At 36.0% G+C, this 27,142-nt stretch overlaps 1 protein-coding gene and 1 long non-coding RNA gene across 3 annotated transcripts; one reads left to right on the top strand and one right to left on the bottom strand.

Annotated features, from left to right (window-relative positions):
- The first annotated feature begins 702 nt into the window (after positions 1-702).
- On the top strand, positions 703-24,389 carry LOC123871936 (serine/threonine-protein kinase ATR-like). 2 transcript variants are annotated; one of them, XM_045915993.1, is made up of 30 exons: positions 703-957; positions 1,140-1,265; positions 2,116-3,544; positions 3,784-4,332; positions 4,417-5,887; positions 6,335-6,537; positions 7,281-7,417; positions 7,505-7,594; positions 8,544-8,731; positions 9,920-10,038; positions 10,150-10,253; positions 10,452-10,642; positions 10,866-11,005; positions 11,229-11,384; positions 11,794-12,020; positions 12,375-12,528; positions 12,894-13,004; positions 13,923-14,089; positions 14,693-14,822; positions 15,490-15,653; positions 16,749-16,905; positions 17,536-17,775; positions 18,180-18,263; positions 18,572-18,725; positions 19,986-20,231; positions 20,720-20,876; positions 21,215-21,279; positions 21,400-21,583; positions 22,459-22,651; positions 24,125-24,389. In XM_045915993.1, the coding sequence occupies exons 1-30, from the start codon at positions 821-823 to the stop codon at positions 24,251-24,253; spliced, it is 7,602 nt and encodes a 2,533-aa protein (XP_045771949.1). In that variant the 5' UTR covers positions 703-820; the 3' UTR covers positions 24,254-24,389. The 2 variants fall into 2 exon arrangements, with proteins under 2 accessions (XP_045771949.1, XP_045771948.1); XM_045915992.1 differs by having other exon boundaries at positions 8,544-8,740; positions 9,926-10,038.
- LOC123871945 lies at positions 12,086-26,909 on the bottom strand. The gene is made up of 3 exons (XR_006797384.1): positions 26,899-26,909; positions 19,654-19,657; positions 12,086-12,174 (listed from the first exon to the last, which is right to left on the bottom strand). It is a non-coding gene; the product is annotated as an uncharacterized LOC123871945 (long non-coding RNA).
- Positions 26,910-27,142: the final 233 nt, after the last annotated feature.

Below are 27,142 nucleotides of genomic sequence, written 5' to 3'. Positions count from 1 at the left end.
ACTTATTTTTAATTTTCAAACTAAGTTGACTATACCAAGTGGGGTAATGGTGGGGTAAAAAATAATCATAATATGATAGGGTTTTAAAACAGTTTTTTATTTATTTTTACACTAAATAGTTTTTGATTTATCGAGCAAAATGTTGAAAAAAATACCGAGTCTGAGTGCGCGAGTCTGATTCGCACTTGGCCGGTATTTTAAAATTCGGTGGGTGTAGAGTGCGTTTCAACGAATAGTACCTATGGCGTTATGTTGGCTCCCTTGTCTGTTGGGTGGTCATTGGCACCATATTGGCATGAGAAGACGCAGGTTTTGTTTATTTTCATTTGATTTTTATTTCATTCATTCAGGAAAATCAAATGAAAATAAACAAAATCTGCGTCTTCTTATGCAAATATGGTGCCAATATACTATCTCTATGATGGTGCCAATGACTTGGACAGACAGGGGAGCCAACATAACGCCATAGGTACTATTCGTTGAAACGCACTATAGTCTGTGGGTGTACTTTGTTGTTCGTTGGATCCAATTATTGGTTTGTTGTTTGCATTGTAAATGTTGTTAGAAATTGAAAATATCACAAACTTGACATTGGCTAATCAGAGTAAAGCCAGATTTAAAGGGGAAAAAAAAAATGTTGTTCGGTGGTTGTTCATCTATGATTGACACTGACATTTTCATTTGTGATTTGACATTTGACAATTCACATGCCTTAAACAGCGGGAAGAGTTTATTTTAAAGATTTTACTAATTGTTTCAACTTTCATTATCAAAATAACAAAGAATACATTTATTCTATGTTCATTTTACATTTTAAATAATGGAAGATCACTGTGACGATGATACATTCACCCTTTGGCAAAACTTCAATGCTTCTACTCTGCTCGTATTCAACAATTTGGAGCATCTTGCAGACGGTCTCGATAAATTGTTACCTTCTATCTTAAAACTAACCGGGTAAGATATAGTACCTACCTATTTATTAATTATTATGTCCAGAATTTGAAGTGGTTGAAGTAAGGTAATGTACAATAATTATATTACACAAAATTCTTCTATAGAATCCAGAATAGGATTATTAAATTAGTCAAAGCAACAAAGTCAGTTGATTTCAGTTTTTAATCAATTACATTTTTCAGCGATTGTTCAGAAGTATTGGTGCCTCGTCCGGGGGCTGCCAAGTGTCCGGATTCCTATTATTGCGCCTTTAATACATGGCTTCTTGGCAGATTATTCTATGTGTGCTCAGTGAAAGAGCTAGATCGGTAAGATTTTTATTTATATGGACTCTAAAAGTAGATATTTACAAACTTAAACACACTAGGTTGATAAACTATCTCCAGTGAGTAGCTCCCAGTTGGCATAACACCATGTTCTATGGATATGTCAAAAATAACGAGACAAGACAAGAGCAGGATTCAAACCTTGCCTGGTTTGTATCCTGTTTGTTTCATATTTTTGATGTGCATTTAAAAATTATTTAGAAAATTTTCTTTAAATGTAGGTAAAGTGTAGGATTGTAGACTATTACCAAAACCTTCTCAACCTTCTCATTTTAAGAGCAGACCTGTGCTCAGTAAGGAGCCAGCCATGGGTTGATGACAATGATATAGATAAACACTGATATAAATTATAAATATGTCTAAATCTATTGATGAAACAACAACAATGTTTTAAACTTAAATTAGTCAAATACATTGAGCTGTTATGCTCAAATGAAATTGATATAATATTATATTATCATAATAATCAGTTGCAAACATAGATATGTATGCAAACTGCTGTATGTGAAAACTTTGATTAATGCATGAGCAATGTGATATTTAATCATTATCTTTCTAAATGACTGACACTCTTACTCTGTGTTGATAGAAAAAGGTTACACTTACAGTTTAGCAAGTGTACCTAGTACCTAATTTAATCAAACTACAGTCAAAGCAACTTATAACAACATTATTCATTTATTGCAACTAATAACTTTTGCAACATTATTATAATCATGGTTCTATTGATTTTGTTATAACTGTTTTTTGACTGTATTATAATTTGTAGTATGTCCTTAACATGTTTGATCCTGCAAACTTAAAGAACTATATTTTTAATAAAATCTTTCAGGTTTCACTTAACAAGCAAGGATTTTCAAGTAAAAATTTTAAACATTCTATGCACAAATGGAGCAACATTCTATAAAAAATTACACTCTGAGTACTACATGATTTTACTACAACTTTTGCAGTATTATACAGATGCTCAAAGTAATAATAGTGCACATTTAGTGCTAGAAAATTTCACTCCTGAGGATGTAAAAATGCCAAATCTTAATATCAACTTAGAACCAATTTGCGTTAAAGTAAAAGATATTAATACATGCAAGCTATTAATTGATTTGATCCTACAGCTGTTATCAGAAAGCATACCACTCAGTTTATTACTCAACAATAATAAGAAAGGTCTGGAAGTAAAAGTTTTTAATCAATTACTTTTTGCTATTGAAAACTTTAGCATAGATCTGAAATATTGTTGCCTAAAGTTTTTCCTTCAGTTGATACAGAATATGAATGAAGTATCCATTGTCAAGTTCAAAATCCTTTTCTCAAGTGTGTATAGTAAAATGTTATCTTGTATTGAAGCACTTGTTCAATCTATGAGTGTACTTTATGAAAAATCTGAAGTTAACAAAATACTTCTTAGTAATTTAAATAAAATTTTCTTGGAACTGTTAAAAGATATAGAATATGATCTTGAAATGGAAAACAGAAATGTTTTGATAGCAATCTGCACCACAATACTGAACAAAAATGTGAACAAGATCTTTGATAAAGAACTAAAGCTATATTGCCTATCACTAAGCAGTAAACTTGATTTTCCTCAAAACTTGATAAATATTAGTGACATGGATGCTTTTCAGATTGAAAAACTGTCTGATTGCTACTGTGACCAAATTGTGAAATATATTAAAAGCAATGCCACAAAGAAAGTAGATTTACATGAAAATTGGCACTACAAAGAAATAATGACAGTTATTGCATTAGTTCAGGCTTATGAAAATTTGAAAGTTGATGGATTCCTAATAAATCATCATTTGGCAAGATGTTATGCTAGTTTGAGAATACTAGAAAAAGTTGATGCAGAAACTAAAAAACTTGTAGAGAATAAGCCTGTGACCTTATTAAATAAGTCAGCTATTTTAAATATTTGGACAACTTTAACCCAACTAATAAAGGACCATAAAAATATGATAATTAGCAATGAGTGTACAAAAGATTTGTTTATGAACACAGTTCTCAGTACAGTAAATTTATGTGAAACAATGACTAATGAAAATAAAAATATGGTACAACAAATATTATGTTTCCAAAACACTCCTCAATTTACTGAGCATAATTTCGCATGTTTCAATGATGATACAAGATTACAAATTTTAAAGTATCTTTTAATTGCTAAACTTTATTTAAATACTAAAGTTAATGATACTTGGGACAGAAGTATTACCTTTTTGTATAACTCAGTTGTAAAAAATAAAGGTCCTAATACAATTAAAGAGGTAAGTTAACAGTTAAATGATAATTTCATAGCCAGTTTTACCCATCTCTGATTCTAATGGACTAATTTTAATCAAGGAGCCTTGTACCTATTACAGATTACAGTCTGCATTCTTTTGCTTTGTGAAAGTTTTGTCCCAATCAATAAAGACTGCTGAATGAAAATCTTACTTTAGAAATGTATGCTTACTCATATATTTTCTTGTAATATGTGACTTTAATTCTGGATTTTGAATTATAGATTATTGGATTATGCCCTCTTCTTCTTATCAACAAAGTGCAATCTGATAGTAAAATGATAGGGGACATATTGATGCCAGCATTCATGACAAAAGAAGCAGACATTCAAAAGGAAGTTTTAAAATCATTATCAGCCATTGCATGCCCATCATTAGGATCATACTGTGTTATTTTAGACACTGCTAAAAAACATATGGGAAAGGAGCTGTTTGGTAGCAAAACTAACAAAAGTATTGCTATATGTCTTTGTTGTACAAAGTGCGATAATATTAATGAATCCCAATTAAGTACCAACTATAAAACATGCGTAGTACAAGAGAATGTAATACCAGCAAGTAAAATTTCTACATATGATGTTGTCAAACAATTGTTTGGCAAATTTTTAAATATGCAGCTATGCAAGGATATTGATGACGAATACTGGGACTTGGTAAAAGTATTATGTAATCACTTTTACATATTTGATTATGGCGTTTCCCCTAAAATTATCAGTGACAAACATTTGAAGGAAGTTCTGCAGGTTTTCAAACCTCTCATTGATGATAACCACGTAAGTGTAACTTATTTTGAACAGTATTTTTGTATTTGAAATGCTAACGCTTTTATTGCTAAAAATCACATAATTTCATTTCAGTGTGAAAAATATCCAGAATGGATCACCAATCAAGAAACTGTAGTGAATATATGTATAAATCATCTAGTGCAGTCTACAAAAATAAGTTTACAAAACAATGACTACAACCAACAGACGGATACATTGTGTCGAATTAAAGATTTAGGTTTATGTCGAAATGATAAATTACTTTTGCCTGTTACAAAACTTCTTGTTTACTTCATAATGCATCCGCAGTGCTCTCTGGCATCAAAAGCGATTGTCTATTTAAGGGACATTTGTGAATTCCACGAAAAAACTCCAAACCAAGTTTATCACAGATACAAGAAAGATTACTGTAAACTTTTTGTTGAATGCAGTCTCTACAATGAAAAAGATTTTGCGATATACTTGCTGAAAGTTGTGAGAGCATTTGGATTTGTTGGATACAGAGATTTTATATCAAAAGACATTCACCATTTCTTGCCCTATTTAATACCTTATTCGGTAGTTGTAAAAGAAGTTCCATCAATGATTGAAGAGATTGCTGCCCTTGTCCAATGTTCAGTGTCAGAATTTCTTATAGAGAGGTTTCCACACATATATGTCCACGTTTATTTAACTGAGTCAAAAGAAACATCGAAAAAGTGTTACGACATAATCGAGAAACTAACGAAGTCCTCTATTTTAAATCTAATAAACAAGCATTTTAGAGTGATACTAACTGAATTTTTGTTACAATACTGCGTTAATCCAGAAGGGGTTTTGAATGCCTGCAGATATTTAGCCCGCCATGATCCGGATGCGTCGACTTCTCACGGTAGTATGAGCATGAGCAGAAGGCAGATAGCAGATTTTCTGAATCCAAAATTTTTGGGCGTTTTGGCATATTTTGATCATAAACTGGCCAATGCCAAAGTCGCTTTGTCAGTTAAGCGCAAAGCACTGAAGAGTTTCCCTGATATAATGCAATTGATGGGCGCTAAGTACTTAACACCCTTGAGATTTAAAGTCCTTGCCACATTGAAGTCTGCGTTGCCACTAGCAAAAGAGTTTCCGAAAATTCTGGCTGAAGCGTGGGGCGCCTTTATACATAATATAGACAGCATATCTTTGGGTCCTCTTCTCTCAAACTTAGCCGTGTCGTTGTTGCAACAGTTCAAATATGCACCACAAGAAATAAATAAAATTTTCCAGTATTTAATACTCAATAATGAAAATTTATTAAGTTCACACATTTCGGATTTGTTCTTCCTCGAAAATTCCAATATATCTGAAAGAGTTAAAACTGTCATTAAAAAACATGTAAAGAGAGCACAACCAGAATCTTTTCAGGAAAAGATTAAATGGTACCTGCAGCATTTGAATCATGATATTTGTAACATAAAAGCTTACGCTTTTCTGCACATGGACAGCTTGTTAAAGAGCAACAGATCGGAAATACACAAAGCAATATTTGGTGGCAAAAATATAGAACCATTCATAGTGGATCTCATTGATCACTTGCTTATTGGTAAGACATTTTGTTTGAAATTCGGCAACAGTTTTCCCCTCCACTTATAAATATGGATTCCTTAAGAGTGAATAGGCATCTTCTAGGTAAACTCCATCTTATGCTGCATCTTCACTTGCCAGCAGGTCTGATTGCAGCCAAGCGGTAGTCTATAAATTAAAAAATAATAATAATAGTGAGCTTCATTTTATATGGTTGGATTTAAAGCCTCTTGTTACAAAATTATACATACCTACAGGACAAAAATTTCCACATTCTGTTTGATTAATATTCTGGTCCTGTAACTACCTAAGTGCTTTGCAATGATCATTCTAAATCAATGTGCTAGTATTTTTGTATTCACTCAGTATTTTTGCTTTTCTTGCATGCAAAATGCATACCTATAGAAGGTTCCAACGTTCTAAGCCTCTACCAGTTTCTTCAATTGAGGGTTTTACTTTATTTAAGGTTGTAAAGATTCGGATCCTCAAGTATGTCTTGCAAGCGGATCATGTTTTGGTCAGCTAGGAGCTATAGAGCCAGGTCATCTGCCGAGACAATATGTACAACCGGATAGATCGCCTTTCGCCTTCTCTATAAATGATACCTGCTTTGCGGCCACTGCACTCGTTGAACTGACTCGAGCATTTCAGTATGAGAAGGATACTATGGCAAGTATACATTTACTATACCTAGTTGGGAATATGTTTACTAGATTTTAAACTGATTTGTTACACTGACCTTACTAATGCGTTAGTCCTAATGCGACAGTGTACGCTAAGCTATTTTATCTATAAGCTATCTACCTACTTAACAATTATAAGAAATATTAAATCACAAGAGGATGCCCGTGAGTGACTACGTACCTACGCGTGGATTTTGGTTTTTAAAGATCCCGTGGGAACTGTTTGATTTTCCGGGATAAAAAGTTGCCTATATCCGTCCCCGGGATATCAGTTAACCGTGTACCTTTCGTCAGAATCGGTTAAACTGTTGGGCCGTGAAAAGGTAGCCGACAGATAGACAGATACACTTTCGCATTTATAATATTAGTATGGATATTAAATTATTTATTAAACTACTACTTAAAGCTATCTTAATATTATGTATAACTAATAACCCACATTGCTTTTTCGTGAATTTTTTTTTTTTTCGTCAGAGAGCAACAAAAACAATATATTGTTCGGCTATGAGGTTCAGAGTGCGATGTGTACATCCTGTTCCGTAGAGAACATTATTAAAAGGATAGGATTATTTTTAAACATGTAAAAATATTTTAAAAATGTGTGTTCAAAGGACAAGATAACAATTTCTTTTATATTAATATGCTTATGTATGCATATTTTATTAAAGCCGGCTGTGAATCGATTGAAGCATTTTAGTCAATAATTATTATCTCCCTTATTATTTCTAGAACATGGATTGTTATGCGCTAACAATCCAAGAAATACTAAAGATCAATGACATATCACCAACTGGATCTAAAAAAGATGTATGGAACAGCTTTCCCGAAAATATGCATCAGATAATGTATCCACTACTAAGTTCCAGGTAAGGAAATGAATTTTGTATATAATTATATTTAGTTTATTAGAATCTATGTCATTCCTTAATTAATCTATATAAAACATATTTAAGGTATACATTGGCCTATCCTTCTCAACCGAAAAAAAATCATCCTCTATTTGGATCTGTTTATGCAACATCATTTCTGGAATGGGCTCACAAGTAAGTTTTTTGCCTGGAAAATATATTCAATTCCTTTTATTTTATTAAGTATCATGTTTTAATAAAGTTGACACTGTAACTAATCTTTATTTACAAACTAGCTGATGCCCGCAGCTTCGCCCGCGTGGATTGGTCAGATCCCCTGCAGCATCAGGATTGAGGAGTTGGACTCCAAATTTTTTATGAAACAATGTCGCAAAGTTCCTCTATCGATTAAAAAAGAAATGACGCAAATCGGTTCAGAAATCTCGGAGATTTCGGTGTACATAGGTAGAAAAACACAACTCCCTTTTTGAAAGTCGGTTAAAAAAGTAGCCTATTTTATGCCCTGGTCAATCCTCTACTTGCCTGTGAAAGTCCCGTCAAAATCGGTTCAGCCGTTCCAAAGATTAGCCTTTTCAAACAGACAGACAGACAGACAGACAAAAATTTTAAAAACGTGTGATTCAGTTATGGTATCGTTCAAATAACCATATGAGCTTAATATGAGGTAGTTATTTCGAAATTACAGACAGACACTCCAATTTTATTTATTAGTATAGATTCTAAACGTTTAAGCATTTGTTCATCAACAATATAAAAATTAAAGAGTAAACGGCCTGTTATGCTACCTTGTGGTATCCCTTGCGTAAGTAATGAAATAATAGAAACAAGTGTGTTTTTAACCCCCGACCCAAAAAGAGGGGTGTTATAAGTTTGACGTGTGTGTGTCTGTGGCATCGTAGCTCCTAAACTAATGAACCGATTTTAATTTTGTTTTTTTTTTGTTTGAAAGGTGGCTTGATCGAGACTGTTCTTAGCTATAATCCAAGGAAATCGGTTCAGCCGTTTGAAAGTTATCAGCTCTTTCCTAGTTACTGTAACCTTTACTTGTCGTGGGTGTTAATTTTTTTTTTATTTACACTTGTTAAATTTTTGTCCGTTTTTTTTGTAATACAAACTGTTTCAGCTGGACAGGTCAATTGATACCTCTGATCCAGTCTCAAAACATTCGCGAACTATTGCGTACAGCGCATCCGAGTATGCGTCGTGACGTTCGAACTCTATTCCTATTTCTGCCATACGTGCTACTTCACGCAATAATGTCTAAAACAGCTAATATGCCATTTATACAGGAGGAAATCTTAGCTGTGATCGGTAGGTTTGGTTTAAAATGCCATGTTTTTACAATATTTTTGCTTTATATTGTAGTTGTTGGCAACAAGACAATAATAATTTTTCAGTTCACTGAACGAGTGAATGAGCTGAGTGTATGGAGCGTCCGTTCGTATAGACCAGGGGTCTCCAAACTACGGCCCGCGGGCCAAATCCAGCCCACCAGTGCCATCAATCCGGCCCGCGACAGCTTAAAACTAGTGTCATCAATCTGGCCCGCGACAGCCAATTTCTTATTGTTGGTTACTATTGCTGTGATAAGTTGACGAAAAAAAGACATAATGATATAATTACCTAGTCGGTTTTAGTTACTTGCAAGGTAAAACCTTAACCACAGAAATGATGACCCAGAAAACTTAACTGAAGTATCTAAGTCTAAGCGTATTAATAACTAATAAATAACGTTAAGTAATTGGAGTAATTGAAGTGCAAAAAAAGCGTATATTGCTTAAGTCACGCACTTTGCCACGTCTATTCTAGCCAGAAATATAGTTAAGGGCAGAAAAATTTAAACTGTTTTGGCCATTGGAACATAATGACAAAATCATTATGGCTCTACGGCTTCGAAGTTTGGAGACCCCTGGTATAGACTACTAATGTTTCACATCGTCTCACTCAAGCTGCTATATGATGCGGACGTTTGCCCTTTACATACATTCTTGTGTCTGCTTAATTTCTCCATCATCCTATAAGCCAGCAAGAACACATGTACACTTGAACAGTAGTAGCAACATTTTTTAACCCCCGACCCCGAAGAGGGGTAATATAAGTTTGACGTGTGTATCTGTGTATCTGTCTGTGGCATCGTAGCTCCTAAACTAATGAACCGATTTTAATTTAGTTTTTTTGTTTGAAAGGTGGCTTGATCGAGAGTGTTCTTAGCTATAATTCAAGAAAATCGGTTCAGCCGTTTGAAAGTTATCAGCTCTTTTCTAGTTATTACTGTAACCTTCACTTGTCGGGGGTGTTATAAATTTTTAATTTACACTTGTTTAAATTAAGACACTAACATATACATTATACATACATGATTGAGTTTATATTTCACAAAACAATGTTCTCTCCCTAAAACTTTTTTTAAAACTAGATAGTTTTGATTTAAATATGTCTTGCGCTTTTGCTATATAATTGAATTTGCATAAAATATGTATTAATCTGCTTTTGATTTAGGATTAGAAAATCTGGAAAATGAAACCCAACCTGTAGTAGAAAAATCAAAATACAAAATGTTACGTCATATCAGAATGACTCCAAATATAAATTCAATACAAGCTGAGGAAGGGAACCAAGTAAGTTCTTAGGTTTTAACTGTGGAGAAGTGTGAATTTTTAAGTGTACGTTTTTAAGCTAATTTAAAAAAATATATGACTAGTGACTACTTATATTATTTTCTTCTTTAGAGTAAATGCAGCAAGACAGTGTATAATCTATTGGATTTCTTGAATCGTTGGCTACTAGAATGGTGTCACGTAACCCAAAAACCTTTAGAAAACGAAAATTATAGGTAAGATGACCTTAAATTCTAAAACTCATAAATAATCTTGTAACAGGTTTTTAAAGAAAACAATGATCTGAATTGTAGTAAAACTTCTTTTCTGATTATATTTACCTAAAATATTCTATATGTTCGACACAGAATATTTGTCCAGTTGATTTTTCGCTGCAAAAATTTGTAATTTAAAATTATGAAACAAATCAACAGATCTATCAAGAAATTCATGGAAAAATTTGATAAGCTTGCCATTGCTCGAGGAAATTATTCTTGCGGGGAATTTGAAAGGGCTTTACAATACTTGGAACTGTATATGGATGAAAAAAAGGATAGCATTCAAGAGCAATTACCATTGCTGGCAGAAATTTACGCTCTTTTGGACGAACCGGACTCTGTGGCTGGTGAGAAAATACCTGCAATAGTCAAATTTTTCTTCATTTAGCATCATCTTGAAAGATAATCCGATCGTACATATTTTACGCGGATATAAACCTTAACAAAATTGACAGGCCAATTAATAGTGATTTAAACATTTTCGTTGTTATAAAAGATGGAACGATGACAATTTATGTAAATACCCAAAGATTATCCATTATGAACTTAATCGAATGCAATTGGTTTTAGGAATACTAACTCTAAAGAGATCGGAGCCATCTCTGAAAGAGTTGATACTGACTCAAGTTGTGACAGGTCGTTTGCAAGATGCCGCTTTGTGTTACGAGAGATTGGCTCAGGAAGGGCAACTCGATCGCAATAGTTTGCAGGTAATTCTTTACACACCACACGCATACATGCACGCACGCACACACGCTCGTATGCACGCTCGCAAGCACAAACCCACACATACAGCTTGCTGCTTGAATATAACGTCAGGAGACAAGTATTGACCACTGCCATAGTTTCTAACACATAGTCATTGCTCGGAGCCGCAGCTCCCAAAATATACCATTTAATTCCAAGATATACTGACATTAGTTAAATTTTCAGGGCATGATAGATTGCTATCTTGGTCTAGATCAGCCGTTTACAGCGTATCGATTGCTTAGTGAACACGACTCCGAAGATATGATGGAATTGACTGCCGAACCTTTGTGGAGATTGGGCAGATTTGAACAGTTGGATGAATTGGCCAAGAAACCTGTGGTAAGACATTATTTAGATTAGTTTTTTCTGTATCTGCGTCATACTGTGTTATTTTGTGTTTTTTCTTTTTGTTTGTTTTTGGTTGTCTTGTGACTTATATTGCCTGAAGTAAAAATTATTTATTTATTTATTTTTATTACCATAATTTACTTCTAAAACTAATATAGTTAAACTAGATATGTTTTTCATCATCGTCGTCAATCAATATCGTCCACTGCTGTATTTTGAAATAAGATTTTGTTTACCCTTAATAAGTAATTTTAAATCATTATGAGATTTCGTAGCAGATTTTAAGTTTAAGAAATAAAGACCGCCAATTTTTTTTTAACAACTAGCAATGCTACGGAACCCCACATTCTGCATGTTGGCACACAGTGTTGAACTGATCAACAGTTTTTTATATTTTTAGCCACCATCTCGCGAAAACTGGGGGCTTCTGATGGGCAGAGTCCTTCTAGCGTATCGCAATCAAGATCATGACCTCTTTAAGATCTCCTGCGATAATGCAATGAACCGTTTACTATCACAAATGGACGGTGAGAGTCGTGGTGAAAGCGCTTTACGGAGTGGATATCAGAGTATACTCGGACTGCATATTATCACGGAGGCTTCACACGCTGAAGATATTCTGCAACGGTTAGTATGCATGTTTGGACGTAGATTCTACACTTAGTCCCTCCACAAAATATATATAAGCCTTTATAACTCGTTCACACAGGCTGCGTTAGCGTAGACGTAGTGCGTACCATTCCGTTCTAATGTATGGAACTGTATGAAACATGTCACACCGCTTGCGTAAAGCGTGGACGTATGCGTAACCCGGTATGTTAGGGGTTTACGCGCGTCACTACGCACGTGTCACGTGTACGCAATTGGTGTGAATCGGCCTTAAACTGTCGTTTAACAGAGTTTAACGGGTTTTAACGTTTGTTTAAAACGCGCTTAAAGTTTTTGTGGTAAGACGGGATAAGTGAATAACTTTTTTTTTAGGCTCAAAGATTTAGAAGACGGCAATAGACAAAGCAGAGACATAGTGAATCAGCTTTTAAGTGAATGGCGACAGCGTCTGTCCGTCGTTCAGTACGATGTTCGAACTGTTGAACCACTCTTGAGGATTCGTAGAATATTGTTGCAACAGACACAGGTAAATAAATCTTATTTGAGTTAGGTAGGTACTTATTTCTCTTTTAGACATGAAGTTTTTGGAGCTGCAGCATAAGCAAAAGACTTCGCAATCTAAATCCTCTGAAAGTTTTAACCTTTTCTTATTTTGAATAGATCAATAAATTGTAATTGAGTCTTTACGAGCCTATGATAATTATAAATGATATTAATGTAACCACATATGTACACATTTCTATAAATGTGTAAAAACACATTTACAGAAATGTGTTTCTTGATTTCGTACATCACAAATATTCTGATGCTGCTATTAGCTGGTATTTGCAAATTGTGGTAGGTTTATTTACAAATTGAACAACCCTGAAACGTAAAGTATTTTTTTTGCAGGAGCTATTGGAACCAACTCACCCCGTGACGGCGAATAAGCTAAAAACATGTATAGGCGACTTATGGCTGCAAAGCGCAAAACACGCTAGAAAAGCAGGCGTTTATCAACAGGTCAGTTGCTTATGATCATTACAGGTACTAAGTGTAATTAATTACGTACTAGCCGATGCCCGCGACTTCGCCCGCGTGGATTTAGGTTTTTCGAAACCCCGTGGGATCTCTTCGATTTTCCGGAATAAAATGTAGCCTATGTGCTAATCCAGGATATTATCTATCTCCATTCCACAGTCAAATCCGTCCAGATTTTTTTGCGTGAAGGAGTAACAAACATACACACACACACACATACAAACTTTCGCCTTTATAATATTAGTGTGATTTCTATAGATGCCTATTCGTAATTTCTATGTAGTTTAATTTTTTTATAAGGGCATTACAAATTTTTCACTTCCGGTTCATTTTCTTGGTTCGTGGTCATGGTCAATGGGCAATACAATTATGCTATTACCTCGCTGAATGGCTAGAATTAGCCGACTTAAATAAGCGCTAGGTTTTGGGTCACCAGACGCGTGAATCAGCTTTTGGCACACAATGTAAATGAATCCTTTCATGCCCAATGATTTTTTTCTATTTTTCTTTATACAAGTTAGCCCTTGACTGCAATCTCATCTGGTGGTAAGTGATGCAGTCTAAAATGGAAACGGGCTAGCTGGAAGGCAGTTTATTTATTAAATCCATACCCCTTTGGTTTCTACACGGCATCGTTCCGGAACGCTAAATCGCTTAGCGGCACGGCTTTGCCGGTAGGGTGGTAACTAGCCACTGCCACAGCCTCCCACCAGACCAGACCAGAAATTTAGAAATTACAACATTTCAAAGCCCTGCTGGGAATCGAACCCGGGGGAAGACCACAGCACTTACCATTTCGCCAGGGAGGTCTTTTACAAGGTGATCATGGGGTTCAAGTCAAAACACACGTAGTACATTTAATTTGCATGATATATTTGTGGATGGATTTATTATTTTCAGTCGTACATGTATATTCTAAACGCTGAGGAATACAAGCCTGAAGAGCTTTTTATCGAAAAGGCTAAGATATATTGGGCTCGCGGGCAACAAGAACAATCGTTTACTACGCTCAGAAGGGGGCTCGATGAAGCTTATCCTCAGATAGAGAACCTTACTCAGGAACAAAGGTACGCTATTTTATATTAACACTAGCTGATCCGCCCCGGCTTCGCTCGAGTGAAATTTTTGAAAATTGGTGAGGGGGTCGAATTTTTCCAAAAAATTATAAATGCGGGTGTCTTTTTACCTGTTTATCTGTCATGGTGCAACCGCTGAGCACATAGAAACCTTGCAGGGAGACGAACAATATTTATTTAACAACAATAAATATTATGCATACGGAAAAAGAAAATTAGAAATAAACTAGACACAGACGATGTCTAAAGCGATAGCTGTTATTGTCACAAATTTTTCGACACTTTATCTCATTGTTACTCATTGTATAAAACCATTATAGTAGAACTAGCCTAGATGGCCGCGACTTCGTCCGCGTGGATTTAGGTTTTTCGGAACCCATGAGAACTCTGATTTTCCAGGATAAAAAGTAGCCTATGTGCTAATGCTGTGTATTATCTACCTCCATTCCAAACAGCCAAATCCGTTCAGTAGTTTTTGTGTGAAGGAGTAGCCAACATACATGCACACATACAAATTTTCGCCTTTATAATGCTGCATGTATGATTGTTACGGTAGAATTCACGAGAGAATAAAAAGTCTGTTTTCTATTTCAGAAAAATTTGTGCTAAAGCTAGGCTTTTAATAGCGAAATACAACGACGAAACAACGAATGTTGACGTCGATGTCAACATCGGTTACTACAATGAGTCAGTTGAAGTGTTCAAACAGTGGGAGAAGAGTTTGGTAAGTTGTTACAGAACTTCAAATTCTTAGTTAATTTAATTTAATAATATAACTATTATAGGTATTTACATAGGTTCTTAACACCCTTAAGTCTTGTCGACTTCTCTGGGCGCTGTTTGTTCGAAAGCTACAGTGTGGCGATTGCGATCACATCTGATTGGCTGTCACTCTCTCACTGAACTAGGTCATTGGTCATGTGACTCGAGAAATATATCTATGACAACGCGCTTTTATGAGAGAAAGAGAGAGAGGCATTTATTACATTTTAGGTCTTATCGCTGAATTTTATTTTATTTTATTTTTATTTTTATTTTATTGAAGAAAGGCACACAAAACAGGTTGTAACTATAAATGGACTAAACATAAATACAAAAGATCCTAATCTAAGTGACAACCCCTAATAGGTGTACACAGCAATACTATACCTAAATAAATATATGCATTACACAAGATATACACAGAATGAAGGCTTAATAGAAGTTTACAATAATATTTACAATATAAAATGGTTTACTATTTGAATTGCATTTTATTGCACGATGCATAGTAATAAGAGCTGCTATTTAATTAAACGTCTTTGCGCAGTAATTCTCCTTCAACTAGAAATTTTATTAAGTATTGCGATTGCAAGTTACAGAATATTGATTTCTCGAAAACTTCTTTGTAGGTTTGTTTGGGATCCTACTACGAGAAAGTTAGTACGACTGAGACAGCTAACAACACAAGTACGTTATGGTCTCGACGCCTGTACGCGCTTAATAGCTACGGCAAGGCGTTGCAGTATGGACACAAGTATTTGTACCAGAGTATGCCCCGGATGCTGTCCATATGGTAAGTTCAAACCTATAAACCTAATACAACTAGCTCCTTTATCAAAATTGAACTGTGCAGTAGTCGATTTTGAGGCAACCCAAACCACCCAGGCTTAAGGTTCTCACCAAAACAACGCCTCACTCTTTATCAGGCTCATGTTCGTTCTGGTATGGAGTACTGCTGTCGTCTTAATAGATAGGGATAGCTTTGTTTAATACTAACTCGATGATAGACTCGATATATCACCCGACCGAATATAGACCGAAAAGTCAATCACTCATGCAGGCCAAATTGTTCAGTTTACATCGTCGTCGCAATGCCGCATTTTATCGGATATGTTTTGGAGAGTTTGTTGAAGAATTTCACAACCACATTGCTCCTTCAAAATTTTACCACAGAACAGCGAGAAACCGTGAAAAAACTGCGTAAACGTATGGCTTTCTTGTCTGATCGACATCCTATCTACACCCAAACGAGACGTTTTTGCTCAACGTTTCTGACACAAACCTCTAAGGTGTGGTATGCCCTTCCGGCGTCTGTATAAATGTGTAAATGTCCTGCCTGTATAACCTAAATTTCGCCAAGGAAACAGAGGATCAGGCAAGCTTTTGCACTTGTTATATTATGTGTACTGATTGTTGTGTAGAAGCAGGCATTACTTTACGGAAGTCCATGATATACAAGAAACCAAAAGTTTAATTTGCTGTAATCTGCTAAAACAGACAAACCTGTATATATTGCATGCTGCATGTTGCACCATGCAGATTTGTCTGTTCCAGTGGATTATAGCATAAATAAGCTTTTGGTTCCTTGTATGTGTAGTGATTTTTTTAACCCCCGACCCAAAAAGTTTGTTATAAGTTTGACGTGTGTATCTGTGTATCTGTCTGTGGCATCGTAGCTCCTAAACTAATGAACCGATTTTAATTTAGTTTTTTGTTTGAAAGGTGACTTGATTGAGAGTGTTCTTAGCTATAATCCAAGAAAATCGGTTCAGCCGTTTGAAAGCTATCAGCTCTTTTCTAGTTATTACTGTAACATTCACTTGTCGGGGGTGTTATAAACTTTTAATTGACACTTGTTATTTCCTTGGTAACAGTTAAATGTTTTCAGGTTAGACGTTGAAGTTACCTCAGCTGATACAAGCATACACGCAGTACTGGCCCAAATGACTGAAGTTATAAAGAATTACTCGGAACGATTGCCTATATACCTTTACTTGACTGCATTCTCTCAAATTGTGTCTAGAATCTGTCACCCTGTTAAGGAGGTAAGTTCTTTGATCATTTGTGATCTGACTTTGTTCATACATCAAAATTATTTTTGGATGATTGGCGAATAACATGTCTGCATAAAGTTCAGCAGTAAGCGAAAAATATCAGGCAATGAATAGGAGCAAGTTGACAAATAAAAGCTCAGACATTATTTTCTTTGACACAAGTTGTGGTTACGAGCAAGATAATATGTTTCGCGCTGATTTATCGTTTAAAAAAAAGTGTTGACCAAAGGATCACACCAATCAGAGCTAATTTGTAAAAACTAGCCACCACAAAATATAAATCCTCTGCATTCCTCGTTCTGAGGGAGTTTAGAAAAGTCCGGCTTTATTCCTTGTTTATATTATAAAGATAACTTTTGTTCAAATATTTTCAGCTTTCTGAGTCTAAGATCTACAGAGCACGCTTTGACTTTGCTCACACTTAAGACACTGTTAAAACGGGACAGCGTTATACCGCTAGTATACATCTGTCTTGTTTTAACTGAAACTTAAGTCTAAGCAAAGTCAAAGTGCGCTCTACAGATTTCAACCTAAGTCCAAAAAATTATGCAGGGATTTGATGAGTCAGTCAGTGACTGAATCAGAACTTTTTATATAGATTTGATGATTCTTTGTCGCCAGGTCTATTTACAATTAAAAGCGATAATAGTCAAGCTAATATTGGCATATCCACAACACACGCTGTGGATGATGATGTGCGTCATCAAGTCCAGTTACCCTCAACGGATGAAGCGATGTGCCGATGTCTTCTCTGACTCGAGGCTGAAGGAACCGCAGATGCTGAAACTTGTGTGTGACTTCACACAGTTGGCTGAGAAGTTGATTGAGCTGTGTAACAAACCTATTGTGGGCAGCGGCTCAGTAAGTATTTTCTTTTATACAAATAGCGAGCAAATTAGCAAGTTGGACGCCTGGTGTTAGTGAGGATGAAGCGAAGTGCCGATGTCTTCCCCGATGAATTTGGCCGCAGCCAAAGGGTTGGGCGAAATTGTTTTTTTTTTTGGCTAAAAGTGGCTGAAACCGACGGTTTGGTCGGATACAACCTGGTGTTAAGTGATTACCGCCACCCATGAGCATTTGCAGCACCAGAGAAACCGCTGTATATAATATTAAATATTCATACATCCAAATATTAAAAGGTTTTCTAAAATTCCAATGCACTTTAAATTTTTTTTTTTAAATTTTACCCATCCATCAAACGCCAAAAAATCAATCAAGCAAACAACTTTAGTTCTACATAAGTAAAAAGATTTTTGTCTTCATAGACAACGACTGTGACGTCACTCGTGCGCACCTTGCCACGCCTCCTCGCTGCGGAAAATTTTAGTCACATCATGATGCCATTCCAGGTAAGTTAAGTTAAAAGTTAATTTGATTAAAATATAATCTGATATGCTTTGATTCTAAAATTTTGATCTGACATATTAATTACCCGACCGCGCCACGCAAAGTATTGTGAACATACACTAGCGATACATTAGCGATTTGTATTTATATAAATCATGTAAATGTAATAAGTTTATCATTTGTAGAGACGAAATGATTATTATAATAAATAAACTTGCTCAGTTTCAGTAAAGATTAAAAACAGCAGTCAAGTTTTGCTTCAGAAGTTTTATCGTTTAACAGAATTTATTTGTATCCTGTATTATTGTAGGAATTCTGTAAGATAGTTCTGCCCTCAAAAGCGGCCCGACAAGAGCGTATAGATTTCAACATACCAACAGAACCGCCAGTCTACATCGCTGGTATTGAAGAGCAGATTAATATTATACCGTCACTGCAAAAACCAAGGAAAGTTACATTAAAAGGTAACTTTTTTTTCTAATGTTATACAGATTTCGCAAGCAAGGCCCTCATTTATTAGTATCCCAAAAAACCCCTAAGATGAATTAGTTTTCATAAAGTCGGTCCAGAAACCTCGATAAAATTGGTGTACATACATATCCGTCCAACAGTTCAACCGATTTTGATGAAATTTGGCATAGAGTTAGCTTACATCCCGGAAAACCAAAGAGTTCCCAAGGGATTCTTAAAGACCCATCCGTTTAACCGATTGATATGAGATTCGGTACAGAGGTAGCTTGCGTCTCGAAAATTGATATGGGCAACTTTTCATCCCGGAAGATCAAGGAGTTCCCACAGGATTTTTAAAAACCTAAATCCACAATAATAATTAGGAGTTATTTAATAATTAGCATCGAACGTAAACCTAGCCATGTTATTATTAGTAATTTAAACTGAAATTATTCGATTCCGCATCCACATCAATAACAATGCATTCAATTATTTATCAAGCTATTCGAAAGTCAAGGTCGATGTTTTTTTAATAAGGTATTCTTTGAGTAGGAAATTGTATAACGGTTTTTTTTAAAGTAAAACATAATTTGGCACTGATTGAAATTCTAGTTCGGGTTCCGGCCTTGAAAGTTAAGAAACGGTGTAGTCTAATTATGGAAGAACCATCGAACTTTTAGTATGTATAGAAGGGCTATTTCAAACAAAATCGTGTTCTATGATGCTGTCAAAGTTACACTGCAGGACATAATTTGTAAGCTAAAATCTGTCTAGTGCGTAGAACCAGGAAATTGATTTCTACGCGACATCATACGGAATGATAAATTGTTCAGTGGTACGGCTTTTTCTCGGCCAGAACAGACCAGACAAGACCAGACCAGACCAGACTTGAGCCTTGAGCTTTAGAAACTATACATTTGCAAATCCATCCAGCGGAGAAACTTACCTGGGACCACCCACTTATAAAACCATAACGCACATCAATGCGCTTTGGTCAGTCAACGTGTGCTCCAAATGAAACTAAATTAAAAATTAAATTTATTTATTGAATGACGATATTTTCCTCCCTCTTTATCATAATATGAACGTAATAAGTATATTTCTACAATACTGAAATAAATACTATCCCATTCAAATGCTGATAGACATAGTTTGACTCATACTAATTTCACTTATATAAATCTTCTAATCATAAAGTTATGGGTGAAGTTGGCAGGGGGTGCTAAAGCTCGCCCGTCAGTATTTCAATAGGGTAACATAAACATATATTGTAGGTTCAGATGGAAAGTCCTACATAATCATGCTAAAGCCCAGAGACGATCTTCGCAAAGACTACCGCTTGATGGAGTTCAACGTAGTCGTGAACAGATTCCTCCAGGACGCCCCGGAAACTCGGCGTAGACGACTTTACATACGCACTTACAGCGTGTTGCCATTGAATGAGGAGTGTGGCCTTATCGAATGGGTGCCGAACCTTGTGGGGTTGCGGCCTATTCTCGTACATATTTACAAACAAAAAGGTAGGTGTAGCCATATAACTTATTTTGGTGAGAGCCTCTTTTCCCGTGGTTCCTAATTCCCATAAGAAAGTAAATACGCCCCTCTAGAATGCAAATCTCTGTGCCTTTCATCAAGGTCCTATTATGGGTCGTAACTCGTAGTGTAGATTTGTGGCTCATTACATAATAATTATACTTACTTTGCTGGTTTTGTTAATTCGCTAAGATATTCAGGACGATATGATATCAGGCGTCCGTAGGGCCTTGAAATATTTTCTCAAACGATGCAAAATGATATAGAGAAAAAAAGAAATAAAAACTAGGAACAAACTTTACAACATGCAAAGGCGATTTTATCGCTAATTGCGATCTTTCCTTTCAACCTCTGTACCAGAAGACTTTGTATCAGAAGTGGGATCAAGGTAGGCGTGATCACGCTTTTAATGAGACGCATGAAAATCATTGTTTGAATAATATGGGTGATAAAAAATTCTAACTTGAATTTATAGGTATCCATACAAGCAACCGGGAACTGAAAGAAATGATGTGTTCCATTAGAGACCCGGTGGAAAAGAAGCGTAGGATTTACGAGGAACAACTTTTACCTCGACATCCACCCGTTTTCCAGGAGTGGTTCCGAAGAGTGTTCTCTGACCCCTATGGATGGTAAATTAAAAGTGCCTATTCGGTTTTATATAATTCTCTAAACCCAACTAAATATTTAACTAAATAGTTAAACAAAAGTTGCGTTATCATTTTCACAATATTCTCTTCGGAATAATAATTTCACAGATCTGCCCAAAAGTTTAGAGAATCGTGTACAACTGAATAGGCATCAACACGTGCCCATAAAGAAGAAACAAATTGAAAAGTACGGAGTTGATCATTCGATCTTACTTACACAACATGCCAATGTATAGTGTATGAGTGAGACGGGATGATTAGCGCCGCTTCGTTTTGATTCGTTTTTTTGGCATGTGATAACTTGAAATATTATTTTCCAGGTACCAGGCAAGATCTGCTTACATAAGGACAACAGCGGTGATGTCTATGGTCGGATATATTTTAGGTAAAGGAAACCTCTATGTAAAGTTTCAGCTAAGTCCAAGTTTTGATGATTTGGTCTGGGCGTTGATGAGTCAGAACTTTTCTTTTTATAATAATTGTATAATAACTATGTTTATAACAGGCCTGGGCGATAGACATGGTGAGAACATATTATTCGACTCGACAAACGGCGACACAGTCCACGTGGACTTCAACTGCCTCTTCAACAAGGGAGAGTCCTTCGAATGGCCCGAACGCGTGCCTTTCAGACTTACGCACAACATGGAGGCCGCTATGGGACCGCTCAAACATGAGGGCATGTTCAGGTACTGCAACTTTAAAGCTAAGTCTGAGATCTGTAGAGCGCACTTTGTCTTTGCTCAGACTTAAGTTTCAGTGTAAACGGGACAGGTTTATGTCAGCGATATAATGCTGTCTTGTTTTAACAATGTCTTGTCTGAGCAAAGTCAAAGTTCGCTCTATACATCTCACCTCAAGTATCAATACAATTTGCTGAAGTTAGCTCCGGAAAGTCACTTGCTCATGCATTTGGCAGGTAGGTAGATCTCATAGCACATGTAAAGGAAAAAATCCGAAAACCGTGAATTTATGGTTACATCACAAAAAAAAAAATTAAAACGTGTTCACGAATAATTTAAATGACTAAACCACATCTAGATGGGGAAGTCCGTCATTAACTTGCAGTGTTCTACATAAAAGTGTACAATGGTACGGAATCCTTCGTGTGCGAGTCCGATTCGCACTTGACCGGTTTTTAGGGTTCCGTACCTCAAAAGGAAAAACGGAACCCTTATAGGATCACTTTGTTGTCTGTCTGTCTGTCCATCGTGTCTGTCAAGAAACCTATAGGGTACTTCCCGTTGACCTTAAATCATGAAATTTGGCTGGTAGGTAGATCTTATAGCACAAGTACAGGAATAAATCTGAAAACCCCGAATTTGTGGTTACATCATTTAAAAAAAAATTAAAATGTGTTTTAATTGTTAAAGTAAGCTAACTATATCAAGTGGGGTATCATATGAAAGGGTTTTACCGCTACATTCTAAAACAGATTTTTATTTATTTTTATGTATAATAGTTTTTGATTTATCGTGCAAAATGTTGGAAAAAATACCCGAGTACGGAACCCTCAGTGCTCGAGTCTGACTCGCACTTGACCTGTTTTTTATTATTGACATAGGAAGAGCTGCGAAGCCGTGATGCACGCGTTACGCGCGCAGACCGCAGCGCTCATGTCCGTGATTGGGCCGTTTGTGTACGACCCGCTGGTGTCGTGGGGGCGCGGCCGCTCCGTGCCGCTGGATTGCGGCGAGCGCACCAACGAGCAAGCGCTGCAGCATCTCAGCCATATCCGACAACGGCTTAATGGGATGGTAAGAGCTTCATCTACATTTGCTTGTATAGTATGTAATATTCTTGTAAAGTTTAATAATTCTTTTTTCTTTTTTGGTTGCTTTTTATATCTGTGATTAAATCTAATATGCAGATGCACTGTTTTGTTGTCAGGTCGTGACACCAGGGCTCTGCCTGAAAATCAGCGCTGCAGTAGTCAAATACTGCAGCATCTTGCTGAGACAGAGCCCTTTTAGCTCACAGACACAGCAATAGGATAATGGTGTTTTCTAGTTTTGAGTTTGATTTATATTCGAGTTTGATTTTATCTTTGTTGTTACTTTTGTTTTTTTGTTTTTGTGTGTGATTCTGCATATGAGAGCTGAATAAACCTTTATTTATTTATTTAAGAATTGAAAAGAGCAACCGCCGAGTTTCTTGCTGGTTCTTCTCGGCAGGAACGGCAATCCGAACCAAAAACAAATTGGTAAATTATTTGACGATTCAAAAGCACTTGTAAAAGTCTATTTGAATAAAAATCTATTCTATTATTCTACGTTATTGTAAACTAGCTGATGTCCGCGACTCGTCCGCGTGGATTTAGGTTTTTCGAAATCCCTTGGGAACTCTTTGATTTTCCGGTATAAAAGTAGCCTATGTGCTTATCCAGGATATTATCTATGTATCTCCATTCCAAATTTCAGCCAAATCAGTCCAGTAGATTTTGTGTGAAGGAGTAACAAACATACACACACACACATATACACAGAAACTTTCGCCTTTATAATAAATTAGTGTGATAGAATTGAATAAAATTTATTATAAATAATAATTAAATAAATAATTATACAAATATCGCCTTAAAATCTGTGTTAACCTAAAACAGTGTCCTATAACTATGTATGTATCGTGCCAACGAAAAGGCCCCCGAACTCAGCTAAATGTTGTGGATACACAATGTATCCACAACGCTGTTATTCTGTATGAGCCCAAGCGAGAGAAGTCTTGGTCTTTCTTTTGGTTAAATCGATGAAGCTAAAGCAGAACTGAGCGCTATTGGGGTAAACGTGTTCTTGAGTGTGGAGATCACGTACTTGCGAGCACAGTCTGGGACGACGATCTTGAGGTTAGCAGCAAGTGGATGAAAAACACAGAAGAATATGTATGTGGTCGTGTGCTCTAGAATGACTTTCAGTTACTGTTAGCGTTCTTGGTTTGTTAGTCGCTTATTCGCTATAGCTGAGCGCACTAAGCTAGTTTCTCATAACATAAATAATCTTTGGGGTAGATATGTTCTAAAATAGCTGGATGAGTAAGATGGAAGAGCGTGTGGTGATCTTTTGAATGCCACTCGATAAAATGAAAGGGATATCCAAAATAACTGTCAATAAGTCTGCCAATCCGCATTAGGCCAGCGTGGCAGACTATGGCCTAAGCCCTTTTCACTAGGACAGGATTTTAGATTCGTGGTCAGTAGTGGGCTGGTAATAAATACAAGTCATTTTTTTTTACAGGTGAAGACGAAAAACAAGCAACTGTCGCTTTCACTGTCGCCGGAAGGCCAAGTGGAGCATCTGATCGTCGAAGCCACAAGCATACACAATCTCTGCCAAATGTATATTGGATGGGGTCCTTTTCTGTGATACTGTGTGATTTTACTAAGTTAGTTATGTGCCATTGAAGAAGCGTGTAAAAGTACCTACTAAAGTTGTGATAAAGTTAAATGTAAGCCTACCAAAGTGCCTTATTTGAGAATTACAATAAAGCAAATTCAATTTAGTTCTGTGTTTCATTTTCAATATCTAATCCATCAGCCGGGCGATTCAGAACCATCGATTCGGTAAGTTATCGTTCGATAAATACGTCTTATCGAACGATAACTTGCCAAATCTGTTCGGTGTCCGTTCAGAATCATCCGGCTGGTCTCTAGCCCATCATCCCGACTAATCCCTGTCGACTCAATCACCGCAGAATTATCTGTGGCAAGTGCTCTTTTAGTGCGCGTGTAATAAGTAGTCCAATCTGAAGTTGCAACATGGTGGTTTGTGCAGGTTGAAGTCTAAGAATAGTCTAAATACAAGAAAAACTGACCAAGTGCGAGTCAGACTCGCGCACCAAGGGTTCCGTAATCGGCTATTTTTTCAACATTTTGTATGATAAATTCTAAACTATTACGCATAAAAAAATCTGTTTGAATGTACAAGTAAATCCCTTTCATATGATATCCCACTTGGTATAGTTATCTTACTTGAAAATAGGTACTAATTATAATTTTGATCATCCCATTTAATTTTTTTTTGTAATGTAATCACAAATTCACGGTTTTCGGATTTAACCTAGAATCATGAAGTTTAGCAGGTGCTTTTCATGATTCCCGGTCAATGGGACCTACAGATTTTCTTGACTGACGACATACGGACAGATGGACAGACAGACAGACAACAAATTGACCCTAAAAGGGTTCAGTTTTTCATTTAAAAACACGGCTGAGATCGTGTCATACGTCTCGTGTTCAAGTTGGACTACTTATTTTACGAAAGCAGACATGCTGTAATACTAATACCCTACTCGCATTCCTTTTGCTTTGCAAGAGTCCGTGAATATCCAAACAACGATCAAAATCAAAAATCGTTATTGAAATAGGTGGGTAAAAGCTTTTAAATACACTTTTCAACAGTACCTAATTTAAAACAAATTAATTTTAAGAAATTATTCCTTTCATCAGAGACCGTAGGTACTATGGTTATTCGTAGGTAATTACTTTATTAGTAAGTAATTATATTAGTTTCATTTAATAAGAGCTATAAAAACAAACATTGGTGAGGTTTGCTAGTTACGAATCTTGTTTATGTAAGTATCTCTAAGCGAAACTAGTGAACTATAAGTAAATAATAATTTACATAACAATTGCTTGTTAATTAAGGTGACTAAAAGTGTGAATGACGCTGTGTAGGGACACTATCTAGCTTTAAATTAAAAACCAGGACAATTTTTTGCCCAACTATGATAAAGACAAAAGCAAGGGTTATGATTTTAGCAGTCTTATGTACCTACTCTTAGGTAATAAGTATGTATCTATATTTTATGTCAACAAAATTAATACGACGGGTTAATACATTAAATAAAGTAGGGGTTTAAAAAAAGTGCACTCAATGATGGAACGCTCTGATTTAGAGATTCGTAGTTACCTCTTTATTTCATTTTGTAGAGCAAAAAAATGTTTGCATTTCCATAACATGAGGTACCTATTATAACAGCCCGGAGTAACTTATGATTGACAAAATCGAGCAGAGTTTCAAGTAAATAAAAACTTGATGGGAAAAGTGAATTCTCAATACCTAATTTAACTCACTTTAGCCTACGCTTATTTTTAACCCCCGACCCAAAACGTGGGGTGTTATAAGTTTGACGTGTGTATCTGTGTGTCTGTGTATCTGTGTATCTGTCTGTGGCACCGTAGCGCCTAAACCGAACCGATTTTAATTTAGTTTTTTTTATTTGAAAGTTGGCTTGATCGAGAGTGTTCTTAGCTATAATCCAAGAAAATCGGTTCAGCCGTTTGAAAGTAATCAGCTCTTTTCTAGTTACTGTAACCTTCACTTGTCGGGGGTGTTATAAATTTTTAATTTACACTTGTTTGTTTTGGATTGTGTTTGCTAGGTAGGAATGCGAAACTCAGCCTGGAGAGCTCTTAAGGATCGAGAGGAACGTCTTTCTAAAGGCGCCTCTTGTGAGGCTCCGACCACGACTTAGGATGACATTGAGAAGCAACGGTTGGTTGGACTTAGTTTCCGTACGCCTCCGAGACTGTGGTGCGAGTTCACGTCAGATCCGAGTAACGTTAGAAATCGGAGACCTACCTCTTCATCCTCGATGAAAACGTTGTTGTAGGCATATTGCCCTACAAGATTGGGTGCAATGTCGGTCATGAAGTCATCCGAGGTTGAAATTATACAGGCTACTTATCGTAGGTAGGTGAGTAACTTCTAACCCTCAATTTTCGCTTAGTTGAGGGGAAAGGGAAGAAATGTATGCCACATTACCTATTATAGGTATGTTTAAACAGTGGAAATATGAGTTGAATTATAAAAATTCTTAGAGGAAAAACGGTGATTTCCTGGAAAATCCCAACAGATGGAAAACCTACATGTTAGCATAGTTAGTTATTTACGAGGTAAATTCGGCGAAAGTGCTGTCGCGTCACAAAACGTGTTAAATAATATGTACCTACTTATTTAGAGGTGAAACCACTTACTCGTCGATATGAGACAATAATTGAATTGTTCACTTAATGTTATGTCTAGAACACACTGTCTGCAAAGTTTTGTAATTTAGAAATTTAGTTGAGTACAATATCTTGCCCGTATTTTACGAGACAAGTTAACTATATTAAAATTTGTAATAAACAGCTTTTGTCTAGTTAGACAGCAGTTATACAAACATAATTAAAAATTTGACCTTTGAAAGTAGGTACGGTTAGTGGAAAATCATGAGTCGTTTGAATGGTGTTCAAACTGTACCTAAGTACTGCC

This window comes from Maniola jurtina, chromosome 14 (genome assembly GCF_905333055.1).
Source record: "Maniola jurtina chromosome 14, ilManJurt1.1, whole genome shotgun sequence".
Classification (NCBI taxonomy): domain Eukaryota; kingdom Metazoa; phylum Arthropoda; class Insecta; order Lepidoptera; family Nymphalidae; genus Maniola; species Maniola jurtina.
This window is presented reverse-complemented; position numbering and strand designations above follow the sequence as displayed.

Bases quoted from the DNA above. Each gene is read 5' to 3' on its own strand.
- LOC123871936 (XM_045915992.1), top strand. From the start codon at position 821: ATGGAAGATCACTGTGACGATGATACATTCACCCTTTGGCAAAACTTC. The intron at 8,741-9,925 runs GTTTAAAATGCC...ATTTAGGATTAG, and splicing joins AGCTGTGATCGGTAGGTTTG to AAAATCTGGAAAATGAAACC. The intron at 10,643-10,865 runs GTGAGAAAATAC...AATTGGTTTTAG, and splicing joins CGAACCGGACTCTGTGGCTG to GAATACTAACTCTAAAGAGA.